An 18673-nucleotide genomic window follows, 5' to 3' on the forward strand; every position below is an offset into this window, starting at 1 on the left:
TCAGATATTCCTTCACCAGTTTCAGATGTTTGCTCCTCACATGTTCCCAAGGGGGTCATCAAAGACCAATTTTAAGTACTGCATGAGCTAGTTTTGAAATGCTTCAAATAATGGGCTTGGACAATAACTATGTTTTTTTTCAAGGAGCATCCTAGAGTTTGATTTCTACAGGAGGTTTTCTTTCTCTGGTGAAGGCAAACTGTACTTGAAGCACAAAATTCTGCAAGAACCTTCTCACAGTTCTATTATTCAGGACAGTGGTCACTGTATGTGCTTACCTGATAGCGTGTTGGCTGATTGAGAATGCTGTTAAAACTGTGGGATTCAAAAACTCTGGAATTTGACTGAGTGAAAAGGTTTAACTAGGAAGAAATAAGACAAAATTAAAACAAATTATGGAACACAAAGTTAGGATTCAGGTCCATTATTATATTTTAAAGACATGTTGTTCCATCTTTTGATATATCAGAGTATTATTTTTTAAAAAATGAGATTGCCTTGAATTCTATGTTGGTTTTGTTTTGGTTTTTTAATGCTGATAATTTTGGCCATCATGTTCTGAGGAAATAGGCTTAAAGTATCTTTAATCAATATTCAAGTAACTCCTTGTAGGAATTATTTGCATCTTTGAATACTCATAAATTTTTCTTTTCATTGTGTTTCCCCAGATTTGGTTGTTCTAATAAAATTTTAGTCTATTTCTTGTTTTATGCAGTCTGAAATAGAGATTTATTGCTATAAATGATTAATTACTCTACTAGCATCAGAAGCATGGATTACAGGCTAAAACTAAAAAGAAAAGAAGACTGGTGGAACAGACACACAACTCTTTCCTGCAATGAAAAGATCTCAGAACCTACCCTTGATTTGGAGTTTCCCATTCCCATTTCAATGTCCTTCTGTAGCCGTCTCCTCCTGCACTTGGAAAAGTTAATGATCCTCATGATGAAATAGAAAAAAGATTTGGGGCTTGGTACAAGACTGAAGGGTGGAGGTAATGTTTTTCCATCATCAAAATATGACAGCCAAAGTTTAGAACGAGCAAACTTCCACTCCACATCACTGTCATCCTGTGTTGGGAAATAAAACAGATGATGCTCTTGGTTTTTGTGAAGTGCAAACGTTCTTTCAAAGAAGCTGCTTTGAAAGATCTTTGTGGTTTGAGATAAAATATTATACTCTTGCTAATAAGACTTCCAGCAGTCCTGCAGAAATGCAACCACTTCACTGAGTCTATTTTAACCAAATTTCAGTTCTCTTTATGGCAACATTTGATTGAGAATACTTAGTTCAAGAACATGAAGCATTTAAGCAAGCATAATTTTTGCATCAAGTGAAAGCCAACATATAAACTCCCTGCTATTCAAAGTGGAGCTTTCAGGGGTTTTTCAAGCCTTGTTTTTCTTATTAAAGTGGTCACATGCGCTTGGTACTTGCACAGGTGTTGAAGTATCAGGCTCAAGGCAAAAAATGGCTTAAAATGGTAGTGCTCACAGTTTTTTACATAACCAGGACAAGTAACTCCAATTTATAATGGAGTATAGAAAATGCAAACTTTGTGGTCCTGAAGAAATTGTGTTAAACACTGACAAACCTATTTTGTCCTCACAGATTCTTACTGAAGTATTCCAAGGCTGGATTATAACTAGTTTTCTCTCCTGAATTCACTAATATTCCCCAGAACTCATTGAAAAGACTGGGAATGACGTATCCATTTGTACACCATGTCTTAGATAATTGTTCTTCCTGTTTGTGTGGGCGTGTGCCTGCATCTGTGTGAATGTAGTACTCTTTGAACTCAGGGTCTGGAAAACTGGCACTATAAATACACTTTTACTTTCATTTCAGCAGCCTGAGATTTATTTTTGAAACCCAAGTATCTTCAATACTATACATTTTCTGATTTGTTTTTTAACTGCAGTTGGATGCCAAGTACAATGTGTACACAACATGAGATAAACTTGTTTAGATCCTGTGAGGTTCTGCAGCTTGGCTGAGTTGTTAGATAAAGTCAACCTTCTTCATTTTGTGATATCTTTTCCTGTGGTAATCTCTTTGTACTTTTTGCATACCACTGAAATAATTCCTATTAATTCTGTCCTTTTTACAGCATAACAGACGAGAACAACTTGAAAAGAGAACCCACCTCAATTTCTTGATATGAACTGTTGATCATGGCAATCAGCATGTTGAGCAGAACCACCACCATTGTGACATTGTATATGCCATAAAGAACATAACCAATGTTCTCAATGAACTTGTGATCGTATTTGAGGACAACAGAGGTTACTTCAGACAAGCCAAATATTGACCAAAATAAGGTCTTGAAACTTTCTTCCACTCTGTAGGAAAAAAAAGAGGAAGGCATTATTACTAACTACACAAAGAAATAGAAAAGTTATGTTTACAGTGACTGATAAACAACCTCAATTAATTTGTTTGTGAATCAGAGCACTTATCAAAACAACAAACATGCAAGGAAGCATTTTCCACAGCACTTTTCATTTGTCCTCTGTGCTCCACCTATCCATCACAGCTAACAGAGCTGTAACAATACATGCAGAACAACAGGAACTAGAAAGGTATTTTATATCAAGTAATATTTTCTTCCAATTGGTAGCCCACAAGTCTATGTGACTGAAATATATACAGGTGAAATTATTTCAGGCTGAAATGAAAGTTTCCATTATACAAACAGGGAACAATTGGTCTTTTGTGTTCTGCTTTCTGAGGTCTTCAGTTTTATTTTAATGCTAACAGAGAGCACACAATGTCTCACAGACTTTGTTATCTTAATGAAAAACCTGAAAGTTTTGATTGGCTTTTTACTTACAATGAAACCTCATACTTACGTCGTAAAGGCTGGGTTCAGTTTAGCTCCAAGGTAGTAGGAGTACAGTATGAACATTCCAATCATAAATGCAAGAAATACCATAATAAAAAGGACCATAAACTTGAAGATGTCCTTTACAGTCCTTCCAAGGGAGATCTGCAAGGGCCCAAAACTCTCATTTGCAGGAAGGATGTAGGCAATCCGAGAAAAGCTGAGAACAACAGCAATTGCATAAAGGCCTTCAGATATTATCTGAGGATCAGATGGGAGCCATTTATCTCTAGCTGGAAGATATGAAACACAGGGGTTACTCATTCATCACAATCTTGAGGAATAAACCTTGATAGGACTTTCCCATTAACATGTCTGAATTTAGTTGAGACAAATATTTGAAGAGTCTAACAGTTGCTGCTCTATTCCTTTTTCATTTAAGTCACAAATTATGAGTTACATTACCTTCTGTTAGAAGAAAAGTGACTTGAAGAAACATGACATTTTCTTCTGCAGTTTGCATTTTAACCTGAACTACACAGTAACTAACTTTTACTGCATTTTTGTCTCTATTAGCTATCTTAACAAGCACTATGCTAAAGCTGGGAAATTTATTCCGATTTGGTCTTTTATTGATGGGCAGTTAAGTGCTGCCTGATTAACAATTTCATTTACTAGTCACAACAAGCTTATTCTTTTTGCAGGATATAACCTAGCTCCCATAGTGACCATAAATATTTTTGTCAATTACCTCAAAAGAAATAGGATTGTGGGTTTTACACACAATGTGCACAGAAACAATTGAGTTACACAGAAATTCATAAATTACTATGCGAATTCACACACCATTTCAGCAGAGCAACACTGAATTAAAATGTGTTTCATATCAAAATACCCTGTGTTTCTAAATGTGTATTTACATATGCACAATGGTTATATTCAGATATTACATTCAGTACACAATATTCAGATTGGTTATACTGCAATTAAGGTAAGGAACAAAACCAAGTCTGCTGTTACAATATATTGAAGCCCATCCTAAAATACTCTGTCAGCAGCATTTTCTTGTGTTGTAAATACAGATGAATCACACCTTTATGGACAATCTCTGCACTGCAATAAGTATTTTGCAGTTTTATTCTATTTAAACAGACAGGAGGAAATGCTGATAGATGCTTATGAACATGAATAACTATCAAACAACTGAATCAAAAAATAGAGAAAGGAATCACATCAATATTTTAATCTGTTGTGCAATTAGCTAAGAATAAAATATAACTTCCAAATGTTTAAAATCAAGGGGGTCAAATTTAGCTCTAGGGTAAAGAGAGCCTTCTAAATGCATCCTTCAAGCTTTTTCCATGTTTGGAAAAAAAACTAAGCTCACCATAAGTAAAGTATTCAATTTCTGGAGGAAGTGTGACCTCGGAGAGGTCATTCTCCTCAATGTAGTTGTCCACATACTGTTGTGCTTTTGTGGCCTGAAGGAATGCCAGGAGCCTGGCTGTGAAAGCAGCAATAAAAATGGACAGCATCCCAAAATCCAGAACATTCCATAACTGCAAGATGTATTCCCTGGGTCCTTCTAGCCACAGCTCTTTGCATTCTGACCACATCATACCTGCAACAAGAAATGAAAAAGCACAGCAGTGTTTGCCCAACTGTGGTCATTTAAATTCCCTGCATTCTCCCATTTCATGGAAGTGGATGATACCAGTGGAGCAGGGATTCACTTATTTGCAGTATCACAGCCTCATCACTAAGGTTATTCTCTCTTGGTTTCAACAGGGTTCATCAAATAGCAAAGTATTAATTGAGATTAATTAATGGAAACCTAGTTCAGACATCACCCCACAGAGGGTAGAGTAGAACCCTGACTTTTCAGTGAAAGTATTGTGGCTAAACAACAAAACCTCTGTAATTCCAAAGTAGAAAAAATAAGGTGTGGGGGAAATACATCCTCTTACTCTCTTAGCATTTACATTCCTAAGCCACTTCGGAATCAGAGGGTTTAATTTTTCCACAAGAACACAACTACCCAATAACACAGATGACCAAATATAAGGGGCACAATTATACTACTGTTTTTCCACTTTACAGAAAGTGATTCTTTTCAGTATAGAAAGTGGAATTTGGCTATGTGTAATTTGGTTTTCTCAGTTAAACTTCTTCTCAGAAATTAATTTGTGTGGATTTAATCCAGATCACAGCCTCACCATAACCATGAGATGCATTTGTTGTGAATCAAGACTCTTTCTTGATTCAAAGAGGCTTCTTAGGGAAAATAAAAACCCAAGAAAAAGCAAAATCACAACCCCACAAACTTTTTCTTGTTTCCCTGGCTGTGTAATTCAAAGGGGCTGCTGCTGCCATCCCAACTACACTCGGAGCAGCCACACATTGGACTGGAAAACCCCAGTCCTTGCCTTCGGTCACATAAAGAGAAAAAGCCGTAACTCCCAAAAGGCAGCATGCAAGGGATACTCACCTCCCTCCCCCGACACAGTTTAGGATGAAATTATTCAAAATCTGTTCTAATGTCATCTTATCTGCCCTAAAGGTTTATAGTTGCTGCACACAGCAGCTGGATCAAAGCTTTGGGACCTGGGCTTCTCTCCTCCCTTTCAGAATTTTTATTTGCAGGAAAACAGGAAGATGAAGGGGCAATATACCTACCAAGAACCCACACCATGATCAGCATTTCTGTCCAGGTGAACTGGGTGGTCTTCACCCTAAAGATCTGCTTGGGGTAATCAGTGACAGTGACATTGGGCAACGTGGTTATGCCCTCGAATCTGTCTGAAGCATTGAACACCAGCAGGCCTAGGAAAATAATGAAGGATGCTGCATGTGCCACAAATTTCATAAATGGGCTTCGAAGAATTCTTCCAAGCTGCAAAGGCAGAATGAAAGCAGTCACTCAGTTTTCTCAAAGAAACACCAGGCATTCCAGAAGCATAAATGGGCACTCAGAGCTCAGGACAGCCAGAAACTTCATTCTTAAAAGATATTCTTCCAAGAGCACTCAGGTGTGGTGCTTTGCCATTTCAGACAAAAGGCTCCCACAGGGAGCCTCCCAGAGTGTGTTGTTCTGTTAGTGAGTGCTCATGATACTCCACAAGCTCTAGATGGCAATGTTTGAGGGGAAACACTGCAAGGAGCTGCAAATGTACCGTGGCCGTGACCAGAAAGAATTTGTAAAGCAAGTTCAGGGAAAGATAAATTTTTCAAATCTCCAACTCCAGCAAAACATTTTCCCTAACAACAAGAGAGTATTATTAACTTTTCTATAACTACAGCTATAGGAAAAATTAGTTGTTTTCTTATGTCTGGTTACTATATTTCATTCACAGAACACATGTTCAGAGCTCTAAGTGCCAAAATAAGTTCCTGTGTCTATCAAAACTAACGACTGTTCCACAAAATGGACTAAAGAAGATAAGATCAGAAATATTAGTGGTTTTATAAATAAGTTCAGCAGGTTTAATTCACATCTGCACCTACTAAAAGAACAAAACAGCAGCAGCAGGGGAAGTCTGTCTGCACCAGAAGAGGGGACCAGCATCTTACAGAAGATCACATGAGCTTTCTTATTTCAAGGAATTGTTTTCCTTGAAATTTGGGTCAGCTACTATGAACTAAGCAAACCAGCACACATTAAACTGCACTTACTACCTGGGCAAACAATCTCAGGTTCCCTTCCTGCTCCTGACCTTTAGAAGGTATTTTGTAATTGCGATATCCAACCACTGACCTGAATGTATAGCACTTTTATTTGACATGAGCACTTAGGAAAAACATCTGTTTTCTGCTACTGGGAATTAGAGCTCAAGGACAAATGTCACTTTTCCATATTACACACCAGCTATAAATACATTAAGATGTTCCTATTATATGGAGCTGTGAGGAATATATTTACTAAAGATATTAATAGAAAGTGACATTTCAGAGAATAATGAGAGTAACAATTACACTATTTTCATAAAGGTTTATCTTCAAAGTAAATAAATATTTAACCCAGAGAAAAGATCAGGTTCCCTTCAAATATGTAGATGAGAAAAACCTTATCCTCTTTGAGATGAACTAAAAGAATGAAATATAAAATAAACTCACAATTCTTTGCTTTACACTTGCTAGGGAAATGAAACTGAAAGACCACATTCAGCACAGGAGTAAACGTACTTAAAATTTTTAAAAATGTTAATTCAACAGAGAAATTTTCCTTCATCTGATATACCAAAGATCTATGAATACACCTGATTTGCAAACAATTCATGTGCTAGAGACCATGAGGATTTCAAAGAAACCGCAGTTCCTTTCCTTGTGAGACCAGCAGCAAAGGTGGGAGCACCCTTACGTGTTCACAAATTTTTTATAAGGTAAGAGTTTACAGCTATGCTCTTTTACAAATTCACTCCACTACACAGTCAGAATGATGCATTTAATTTGATTTCTGCTCTATGGTTCAGCTGGCAAACAGACCTCCTAGGGCTGGGATAACAAATATTTTACTTAAGATTAAGTTCTGCATCAGTAAAGTCAACAGATGTTCTGCTAATGGTTTATATGGGAACAGCATGAGACCTTAGGATGCCACCAGAGGAGACTTCATAAAGAATCTGAGTGGTGACTTTCAAAAAATCCATATTACTAATATAATAAATTACACAGCACATGTGAGGTGAGCATAACCTAGAGAAATTTAAAAAAGAAAAAAAGCTCTTAAAGAAGGTTATTTTTCTCTCCTTCAGTTTAATGTTAATTTACATTCATACTTCATCACTGTGGTCCCCTCTTTACAGTGCAAGTAACAAAAGCCCCCTTAGCGCCTTTTGGCGCAAGGTTAGGGATTGCTAAAAATATCATTAATTAGTTCCAATTTGGAAGCAGCAGAAGTTGCATGTTGACTGCCAGGAAAGGAAAAGCAGCTCCAAGAACAGCACAAGACACATAATTTATAAAATTCAGTACCCTGCTACATGGTGCAATCCAATAACCAATGGCTAGAAAGGGAAGGCCCAGTGCCACAACCAGCACCACCAGACACTTGATAGCTATGGTCTGCTCCCGTAATCCTGAGAGGTTTTCATACCAGATGGTCAGGAGCTGTTGCTGACAGTTTGGATGGGCCACAAACTGCAAAGAAAAGGAAAAAGAAAGAAAAACCAAGACATGCTGTCACTAATAAGAAGAGTTACATAACTGCCACATGCACAATTGCAATCACCTAAGGTCTAAATTAACACCAGATATTTAAGAACCATGGCTTTTTTCTCATTCCCTTTTAAACAAAGGTTAATAAACGAAGAAACTGCCACATCACAAGAGCATGTGGGACACCAGTTAAGCACAAGGGCAAGCAGCCTGGTTTTCACAGCAGTTTGAAGAACTCTGGTAGTACACTTACCAATAACTAGTGAATGAGAATAAAGAAGGCTAGGTGTTTCACAAAAAGGGGGTTGAAAATAAATCTGATAACTGATAATTTGTGTTGGATTAAGAGTGAGATTTGCTGTCAGTTGGTTATACTCTGGAAAAAAAATGAAATACTGTAAACCTTGGATACCCATTTTATTATCCCTTGTACTCTGCAGAGATCATTATGTACTACATACACTGTTGTTTGCCAGGTCTTGCTTGCAAAACTCTATTAATATTCCAAATCTCATTAAAAGTGCATAGAGTAGTACAACAGGACAGACTTCTTAAAGAAAATCAAATTAAATCATTGGCAATGAAAACAGGGAGCCTTAAACCTCTCAAGAAGAGCAATCTGAAACTGCTGCATGAACTTTAAAAAGGAAGGCAATCTTCATACTTTAATCTACTTTGCTGTAAAATTAAAGTCCCTAAACATTTTGCTATGTGATGCATTAAGGAGTTACTTCACATATTAATGCAGTTTGTACATAAAGTGGAGTGGCCAAGAGAAATAAATAAAGAGATTGTAAAAAAGTTCTTTAAGAAATTAATGTCGACTCCAGCTGCTTCTGTTCTTTTTATTAGGCTGTCACCTTTGAAGCTTATGCACCATAAAAACTGCCAGCTTGGCCCATTTGAGGAGAAGAGATTGGGTTTTTGTGTGTTTGTGCATTCTGACATTTGCCCCTAGCCTCTTCTTTTGCTAAGATAAATTTCATTGTCAACTCAGGACATCAAAGGGACAAATCCCTCAGCAGATTAACTGTGGACAAAGGCAGGAAAGTAAATAGTTATTTCAAATTACAAAGACATTTTAAAAATCAGGCTTAAAACTGTAGGGAAGAGGAGGGAAGAAACACCCACATCATTTCTTCTGTTACCACAGGGAATGGGAAGAAACACTAAAGGAGCTTTAAGGAAGTTTACCCAGGGCTGGGAATCAGCCCATGGGCCCTGTGGCACCTTATCCAGAGCTCTGTGCTGGTTTATTCTCCTGATCTATCAACATTTTGATCTGACACTGAGAGGAGATCTGCTATAATTTCCAAAAAAAAAAAAAAGGGAAGACTTAGTGAATAAGATGCCAAGAGTTACGGGCAAGATCTTCTCTGGCAGTGAGTCTAAAGGCTCTAGAGAGGATCTTAGTGACTTATTTAACTGCTGGCAACTGCACAACATGCACCACTTCCAAGCCCTCGGAGCGAGTTGTGTCACTTCTCATCCATAAAAGCTCTGAAATTCATCCCTCCTCTCTCAGTCTTTACTGAAATACTTCAACTTATGATTATGTTTTTTTTAGTTTCAGCAACTTTAAACTATGCCCACCCCTGTTGCGTGTGTGTCTGTATTACCTGTATTTGCCTGCAGCTTCATCTCCTCCAAGGACAATAGGTTCACATCACATTTTACCTACTGCTCACAGCATCCTACAACCTTGTTCTTCCTGCATTTCTCCTCTCACTCTATTTTCCATGCAGTTTCTCACTTTTCATTACATATCTTGAGCTTATTATCACATGTATCTAATACGTTCAGCTCCAAGCAGAACCTCAGTGAACAAAAATTATGCATGAGAACAGTATCTGGTCACTAAAAGAAAAAAAATCCCAATTTTAATGTAGCTGCTTTTCCAAGTATAATTGACAGTAACACTTTTGATGTTTTCAGTTTCATGACCGTGAATCAAGTCATCAGTATGTAAATATTTTCCTGTATGACTCAGAGTGATTATGTTATTTATTTCTGTCATCATAATGGCTGGGTTTAGATGGAGCAAGAACAAATCCTGGCACACTCCAATATACTAACACACAAAATAAAAAGAGATTTTTGCATCTTCTGTCTTATCTATCAGCTGAACACTTCAGGGTTTGAAAATTAACTCTTGTGATTTTATTCCAGCTCTTATTGATTGCCCTGGAAATTCCATCCTGATTTTTGTCTCAGCAAGAACTGTAGATTACTTGGGCCAGTATCAGCTCTTCTCTGGAATTTCGTTGGCAATCTAGAGACAGAGTTGAGACACAAAACTAAAAGCACTACTACAGTAGTAATTCAGCATACAGAGCAAGACCAACTTGCCTTTTTTTTTTTTTTTTTTTCATTTTCCTCCTGCTATTCCCTTAGTCCTCTATTGGGGCTGCAGTTTCAATCTGAACCTTAGCTTCAAAATCACATCATGTTTAAAAGATGGGCTCCACTTTGGTGCAGTACCCAGGGCATTAAGTGCAAGATTTTCATTACTAATAGAATTTAAAACTCCCTTCCCCTAGCAGTGAGGTTCTGAGCACATTTGCTGCTTGTCATATGTTTTTTCCTGCCTCTGCACAGGGCATAGGCTCATTACCCATTTCATGGACCTGCTGCTCTGTTTGGCTGCACTGCTGGAAGCAGGGAACTGACCTTGATGGACCTGACCTGGAAGCACAGCTGGAAATACAGAAAATTAAGGAAATCCACCACATCCTCGTCTGCTCCCTATGGTGAGAGGATTAAAGCAGTCCCATGTGGAGCTCCCACATCTGAATCTGTTCCAGTCAGGATGTCACTAGAATCCATCACAGCTCTGACAGAACAAATCCCAGCATGAAAGGACCACCATGGCAGAGACATTTCCATCCTTGCCATGCCCTCTGTAATGGCCACTTACAGGGAACTGCACATGTATGGTAACAACTCTGCACCATTTCCTCCCAACAAGATCATTCCTCTTGTAGGTTCTGAACAGTGTTGGTCATGAACTGCAGCCAGCACTCTGAGCTTCTCTCTTGCAAGAGAAGAGAACAAGTTTGCTATGAGGAATTATCTTTTTGGTATTATTTAGACTTCTGCTATTCTTAACAGATCCGTGTGGCCCTTTGCTCAGCAGTGAATTTCATCAGTGACAACAAACTCATAAAAGAAAACCACAGCCTTTAGTGTGAAAGCTGACAAATGAGCATCAACAAAGTTTTGGTACACATTACACTGCAATAGCATAAAGAAGTATATATTTAGACACTAAAGCATGCTTATGCACTTTGGTTTTTTTTCTCCCCAGTTCCAGTCTTTTAAATTAATTTAATGCTTGTATATATTTACCTTGATTTTTGGCAATTAATATGCATTTATCTGCTGAAGACCAATCCTTTACTGGAAATGATGATTTGCTGCTTGGGATATATGTTTACAATTTTTATTATCAATCTTTTGGGGCCGTCATAAACACCAGCAATCCCCAGTTGCTCTGGCAGGGTCCTTACAATTTGTTTTATATGGCAGATTGGCTCAAGAGGTGGCCACAGCACACAGGGTTATTTATTCTGAGAGACACAAGGCTTCTTGTGGAGATGATGAAACTATAATGGCTGTAAGGAATGGAAGTGATGCTAATCACACAAATAGGTAGCTGTAAATAATACATAGGCCCTGCTGTACTTCCTGCCTCCTCTCACAACAGGACACAGTATTAACTATTTTCTGTGCTAGTCTAATGTGGAATCTTGAGGAGAACAACATAGTAATACAATAAAAACTACAATGAAAGGATATGTATTTATGTCAAATATGTGATGCATAGTTCCATTCTTTAACCCATAACATTCATTCACAAAATACAAACTACTTTGAGAGAGGCATCTACTGAAAACACTTGCCAAAACACCAATAAACACAAAGGTGAAGAACTGAAATGAATTGACCAAGCAGCCACAGATATATTCCATGCATTTCCAGAGCTGATTTTTAAAATATTTTTAAAGGAACAAGCATGGTAAATCATATGGCATTTCTCACTACAACACACAGTTGCAGATGAGTTACTTATGGGTTGAAACCAACACAGACTTCTCTTTGGAGTAGCTATTATTTCATTGACTGACAAAAGACACAGCCTGAGTGTCACTGAGTGAAAATCTGGCTCTACTGAAACACCTTTTGGGTTAATCAGGAGAAGGATCTGACCAACTGTGCAAAGCCTGGCTAGCACACTTCATTTATGTCATTACAATCTCCTGCCACTTCTCAGCAGTGGGAAGTAGATTAAACTAAACTCCTTCATTACAGTCCCCTTCTGCCTTGTGAGAGCCTTGATTACTCACCCCACGTCTCAGTTGTGCATCTGACCACCTGCAGAAGGAGGAGGTGGCAGTGCCCTGCTGCCACAGTGCCTGAGAGCTGTGAGCAGTTACCTTTTTGACTTCGTACTTGATGGCCAGCTTGACGCGGCTCAGGGACGCGCGGTGCCTCTGCGCCTCCAGCGGCTCCGCGTTCAGGTCCCCATTCAGAATGGCCTCCACCTCCTCCGAGTCCCGGCACAGGTCCAGGACGCCAACCACGAAGTCCTTGCACTGCATGGACAGCTTGCGGTAGTCGTTCTGGAACGGGAGGAGGACACGACATGGCCTGTCACACGTGTGCTTAAGAGTCAGTGGGGAGGAGAAAAGGACCCGTACAACTTGATAAAAATGAAGTGTTGGATTTTTACCGTGTCACGTTCGGAGTGTATCACATATTACAGAATTCTCGTACAGCAGAATGTTCTGTGGGAACCCAGAACATCCCTCTGACACTCCAGGACGGCCAGGACCCCTGCCAGGGGGCTCAGAAGCTCTGGCACAGAGTCCAAAACACCTGTGGTTTTGATTATGACCCGTGGAGCAAATTACCAACCTTATATGAAGATCTGCAAGCCACAACAGTTTAGGTAGCACAACAGTGAAGTTATCACAGGGTGGAAGAGTAGATTTTGGGGTTTCTAGAATAGGGATTCAGGAGGCAAGATGAAGGGATCTGGGTGTGTCCAGCCTTTCTCCTTCTTCTTCTTGGCCTCCATCTTCTGCTGTGATGTTGGAACTTACAGATTGGTTTAGAGTAGAAGCTCACTGTCTAACGTAGGTGACAGGTATTGGGAAGTAATTGTAAACATTGTATATATAGTTTTCAGTATAAAGACATAACACCGCCCCAGAGGCAGGCAGAGTGCCTGGAACTGTCCTGCTGGATGGACCTCAGCAGGGCAGGAGAAAATTTTTTATAGATAAGGAACAATAAACAACCTTGAGACCAAGAAATGAAGAGCTCAGACTCCTTCTTCAAGCACTGGGCTGGGAAAAGAGACTTTTAACATCTGTTGGGGTCACAGCAACCACCAAAAGATCCCAAGACAGAATCATTCATTCTCTGACACAAGGTGAACACCTAACAGCAGATGTTTAACAGAGCATGGGAACATGTACCATTATATATCAATAACCTGGGTGGGCAACAAGGGGCAGCTGAAAATATAACAATTTCACAAACAAAGCAGGACCAGGACTATTAAAAAAGGAACCTCATTCCTGCAAAAACTTTGCTGACAACTAATGAAGTAATTGCCTGTGAGGCTACAAATACCTTTTAGCTCTTTCTACACTGCTCAAGTGGCTGATTGCTCATTACTCTGATGTACACCAGGTACATTTCCCCCTTTTTCCTTTCCTACCATCAGGCACAGTGGGTTACGGAGTAACTGCATTGAGTAACTGCAGGACAAAAGCTTGGACACCAACATTACAGGCAAAACACCCCAAATTTCCTGTAAGAGTGCTCTGGAAAGAACAGGAGACTTCATCTTCCATACATGTTCAGTCTTTCCAAGGACTAGCCTACCAACATCAACTATTTGCTTCTCTCTAATCTTCCTCCTCCTCTGACAAAACATTTGTGGCTGCATTTCAGAATTTTTAGCTAACTCTGTAAAACATGCACATCTGAAATTTTGCATGTACTTTTGTTTATACTTGTAAACATCTCCCACCACCTCTGTGACATTACCTATGAAGCCTTATCTTGATCTTTGCTTCAGCACAAACCTAGGTCTTCATTTTCGTGTCCACGTCCTCTCAGGTTCCTAGAAATTCCATATCTGAAATGTGGCCTCTGATTTACTCACATGAGGCTACAGCTGAAGGAGGAAACTTAACTGAATCTGCCAATTTTACCTTCAGTACACAAGTAAAAACAGCACAACTACCTTTTTCAATTACTCCATAGTTTTTCTTCAGGTTTTTTCCTCTGCCAGACCACCAAAACACTCATTTGAGCCCTCTGCCTCTCCATTTTTTGTGTTTTACTGTTCATTTCCAGATATTGCCTTTTCAAAATTACTTTTTGAGGGTGTAGATTTTCCCTTAGAGGTGCCTGTCTTCTCAAAGATGTTTCCTTACTGCTTCTGCCCTCATAATTTTCTCATTTAAAATATTTTTTCCTGAAACCCTCACTTCATCCTCCTTTCCTAAGTATTTTTACCTCCTCCAAAACTACCTACCAGTAGTTTTGCTAAATTTTCAACTTAGCATCTACACAATGAGGCAGAGAAACTAATGTGCTTTCAGTAGTTTCAAATTATTTTGGGAAATGATGGGAAAAGAGGCTGCATAGGCTAAGTGCAAGAATCAGCCATCAATCCCATAGGTCACATTCAGATATGAATCAAAATGAAATACTACTGGAGTCAAACAAATACTCCTAGAAGTTGTGTTATTACACAAGACTAACATCCCTGATACAAACTTGGCAACAACCTGCCCGAATCATAGACCCTAAACAGGATCCTGTTATTTTCTTTGGTCATAGAGGACAAATTAATTCAGTCGTTAGTGAAGCAACAGGATGTAAGGTTATTTTAGATTTGTTTCTGGTAACCAAGGGGAACAGGACAAATGAGCCAATTATAAAAATGATGCTGGGATGTGTGATTAAATTCAGTGAAGGGATAAGCAAGCTAATGTATGACCAAGATTTAGGACTTAGAAAAAGGCAAAGTGCTGCCTTATACATCAAGAGTTCTATTATTGTTATAGTGCAAGGATTCCATATCACCACAGTTCCATACCTCCTCGATGTTTCTCACAGGCAGCTCCTCTGAGCACTGACTGCTCCTGGTCCTTGCAGCAGCCATCTGACTCCAGTTCCCACCAACCCACTCTTTTATACCACTGCTCTTATTGGTGTGGCCTGTTAACATCAGGCCTGCTCCTCATCTTTAGTAATTGCTCCAGCTGCAACTCTTTGGGGATAAGATTACATTCTGTACCACCTTCATTTACCCATGCTGTATCCCTTTACAGCAAAGCCTCATAAAAAAGTTAATCAAGGGAGTGAAATATACTTGCCTGCATGGAGGTCTGAATGCAGATAGAGCTTTTACATGAAATGTGATTAGATCTCACACACTACAAAGATAAAAACCCTGCAAAAGAAGACTCCAGGATGGTGGCTAGAAAATAGCAGCAGTCAAAAAAAAAAAAAAAAAGGGAAAAAACAAAGAGGAACAGTCTTTCATGACAGCCTAGTCAAGAAACAGCTTCATCACAGAGGCCAAAATGCTGAGTACAAACTGCTAGAATACAGGTTTTGTATTAGTCAAGTGCTTCATGACATAACACAACCCAAATTTTGTCCTTGTATGAATAAACATGTGCTGTCCAGTTGCAGGGAGAGGCTTCAATTACAAAGTGTTTTCTCATTATTTTGCTAATTGTGAAGAAACAGAAGAAGAAATAGTGGATTTCTAATAGTTAGGAAATAATAAGAGTTATTTCCACGCTTTGCATGTTTGCCTACGACAAGAGTTACCCAGATTTCTTCTAATAGCAGTAGAACAACAGTAAAAACATGAATGACATGTTTCTTCATTGGTAGATACACCACTTGCTTACAAGAATGACGCTTATTGCCAGATAAGATTAACGATATCATGGATGAGGTTTAATTCTGTCAAATTTAAGGAATAAATAAAGCCTACATTATTCACAAATGCTGCTATGAGAACTGCAAGCCAGCATGTGCATTCTTAATATCCCACTCTGGCTTTGAATCTTACAGCAAGAAAACTTGTCAGATTTCCCTCTCCAGGTCTTTATTTACCTATGTATTAGCAAATCAAATTTATTCCAGTCTATCTGATTGCTTTACAGAATTAAACAGACAAACAGTACCTGATTCTCAAACAACCTTCTGCCTCTAGGGTGTTGTGTGAATATAAGGAATTTTAATCTATGGCCCCAGTCATCCAAATCACCTCTGCTCACTCCTGAGAACATACAAATTAAGACACCAGATCAACAGTTGCACAAACATCTTGGTAACATCAAAAAATATCAGCCTGCACCCTGTGTTTCCAGGTTCCCAGGTGACTCTGGGACATTCAGGCCAACTGACGACGACTGGAATTTCAAAGCTGTGTTTCAGAGGACTCTGACACACATCAAAAGCCTGCCCAAATTTGTGTGTTCTGTTCTCCCTCCCAACATCAAGCACTGCCCTGTGAATTCATCTGGAGTCTTGACAAAGAAGGTATCAGTCTGTGTGCAAAGAACAAAGCGCACGAACAGAAGACCTTCAGCTGATTGCGCTCAAGATTTGCAACCACTGCAAAGGAAATTTATTCTGAGCCATCACATGCAGTCAAACAAAATGTAGGGATCTGTGTTTTGGTACACTCCTGCAAGCACCAAAGCTCACGAGCAATGCACAACTAATTCACAGCCATTACACTGAATCATAAATGCATGTTATTATCTGCTAAAGGGCCACTTCGATATCACATATATGGTGAGTTTGCACATCTAACTGTATATGCAAAGAAAACACATAATTGCACTAATGGTTATGGATCTGTCCTTTCAAAAGCTGAGTCTAAACCTAGATCAAGCTTGCACACTCTTTGTTAGTTCAGCTGAGATAACACTATGTAAATTTACTTGGAACACTGACAGATTCTGCTTTTAGATGCACGTCCACATCTTCTGTTCGTTCAGTAGGAGCTTTTAGCAAAACTGGGACCAGGGATTTTTTTTATTCTATAGAAAGCAGGACTAGCACCTTTTTGATCCTTGCCAGAGCAATTTCAGCTGGGACAATTGAGCTTGCTTACACAGGACAGTATTTAGCTGAAAGCTGGTATAAAGAGATAACCACAGGGCTTTTAGCCACCTTGTCCTCTCTCTTCCTATGGTGACTCCAAAGGAAAGTTCCATCAGCTGTTCTGACTGCCAGAAATCCTCCCTTCCCTGGGCAATAACAGCTTTAAAGTTCTCAGGGAGGAGGGTGAATATCAATTAACTTCAGTAACCCAACCCAGACACTCCCTAAGCCACGCTGCAGTGGCCATGGTCTGCTAAAAATAGAACAGGAAAACATTGAAATCGGGAATATTTGTGTTGCAAACTGCTTTGTGGTGCTACTGAAAAGGAAAAGATAATCCTCCAGCTATGGCAATGGTCACTTTTTTACATTAAGACAAGATACAGTTCCAGTTTTTACAATTTGGTTGCATTCCTGGCTGAGATCAAAGTGAAATTCCTGATATCATCTGAAATCATGCAGGCAATCCCTGGAATTAGGAGACCAGGGGGACTAGGAACGCCAAGTAAAGTCAGAGAAATACTGCACTCCCTGCCCTGGCCATGAGAGAATTGAATAGAGGAATACATGGGAAGAAGACAAGTGGATGCAAAGATCAGAAAGGATCAAAAGTGTCAAGAAGAAATAAATATAATAGATGAAGAGCAAAAGGACAAACAGCAGGTTGAAACAAGGATTTCACAATTGGAAGTAAGGAAGCTTGGAGATGAAAGGAGTAGAATCAAAGGGTCTTTAAGGCTCTGGTCTCCTCATCTATTTTTTTTAATTTTCAGCACTTTTTTTTTTTTGCTAAATGTTATGCATCTTCCAAGAAAAATCAGGGCTCTGTGGTTTCTTTGAATCCTTTCCCCTAAAAGGAAAATAAAACAAAACCTAAAAATCAATGTGATCAATCAGGTTTTCTTGAGGAACTGACTGTCATGAAAGAAGGTCCTAAATCACCTTCCCACATTTCTAAATCACTTGTGCAAACACTGGTTTGTGCATTGGAATTTCTTAGTGTAAATGATAAGCAAGACGGGCAGACTGGGCTTTGCATATGCAATGGATGTTAGGTTCAATTTCACAAGCATTCACCAGGAAACTTGGCCCTCAGGTGTTTTTAAACAGGTTCAACCTATGCTCTTTCTCTGAGGGCAAATCACCCAGAACGGTATTTTCTGTAGGAGTGCTCTGAATCCTGGAAGCAGAGCACACACAGGAAACACTGTGGCCTTAATGTTCCATGGATACTGAGAATAAATTGTGATTTAAACAGATTTGTCCATTTTTTGTTGTGAGACAGATGAAGTATTTTGCCCAATTTTCTCCACCCTGAAACAGTTCTGCTCAGTGCTGTGCTACAGATTGAATTTGAGTGGAATACTGGAAAATTTCCAGTGATGATCCTAGAGGAGAATGCAGCAGAAGTCTGCAGGAATGCAAATTCTGGATTAGAAGCCTTCTCCTCTGGGATGTGACAAAGCACACAAGTTATCAGCCAAACACCTTCAGATGACAGATCTGTAGGGAAGAAAGCACTGAAAAGGGAGTTACAGATGG

General features: G+C 39.1%; 1 protein-coding gene across 3 annotated transcripts in view; it reads right to left on the minus strand.

Moving 5' to 3' along the window:
• TRPC3 (transient receptor potential cation channel subfamily C member 3) overlaps positions 1-18673 on the minus strand; it is a 33705-nt gene that overhangs the window by 3103 nt on the left and 11929 nt on the right. For all 3 annotated transcript variants that reach the window (XM_063157057.1, XM_063157055.1, XM_063157056.1), the window contains exons 3-10: positions 12415-12600; positions 7796-7960; positions 5501-5717; positions 4212-4445; positions 2853-3117; positions 2147-2342; positions 861-1070; positions 279-362 (exon numbers count right to left, since the gene is read on the minus strand). In XM_063157057.1, coding sequence (XP_063013127.1) covers positions 279-362; positions 861-1070; positions 2147-2342; positions 2853-3117; positions 4212-4445; positions 5501-5717; positions 7796-7960; positions 12415-12600 — 1557 coding nt within the window. The remainder of the gene's footprint in view (positions 1-278; positions 363-860; positions 1071-2146; positions 2343-2852; positions 3118-4211; positions 4446-5500; positions 5718-7795; positions 7961-12414; positions 12601-18673) is intronic.

This window comes from Melospiza melodia, chromosome 5 (genome assembly GCF_035770615.1).
Source record: "Melospiza melodia melodia isolate bMelMel2 chromosome 5, bMelMel2.pri, whole genome shotgun sequence".
Lineage (NCBI taxonomy): Eukaryota > Metazoa > Chordata > Aves > Passeriformes > Passerellidae > Melospiza > Melospiza melodia.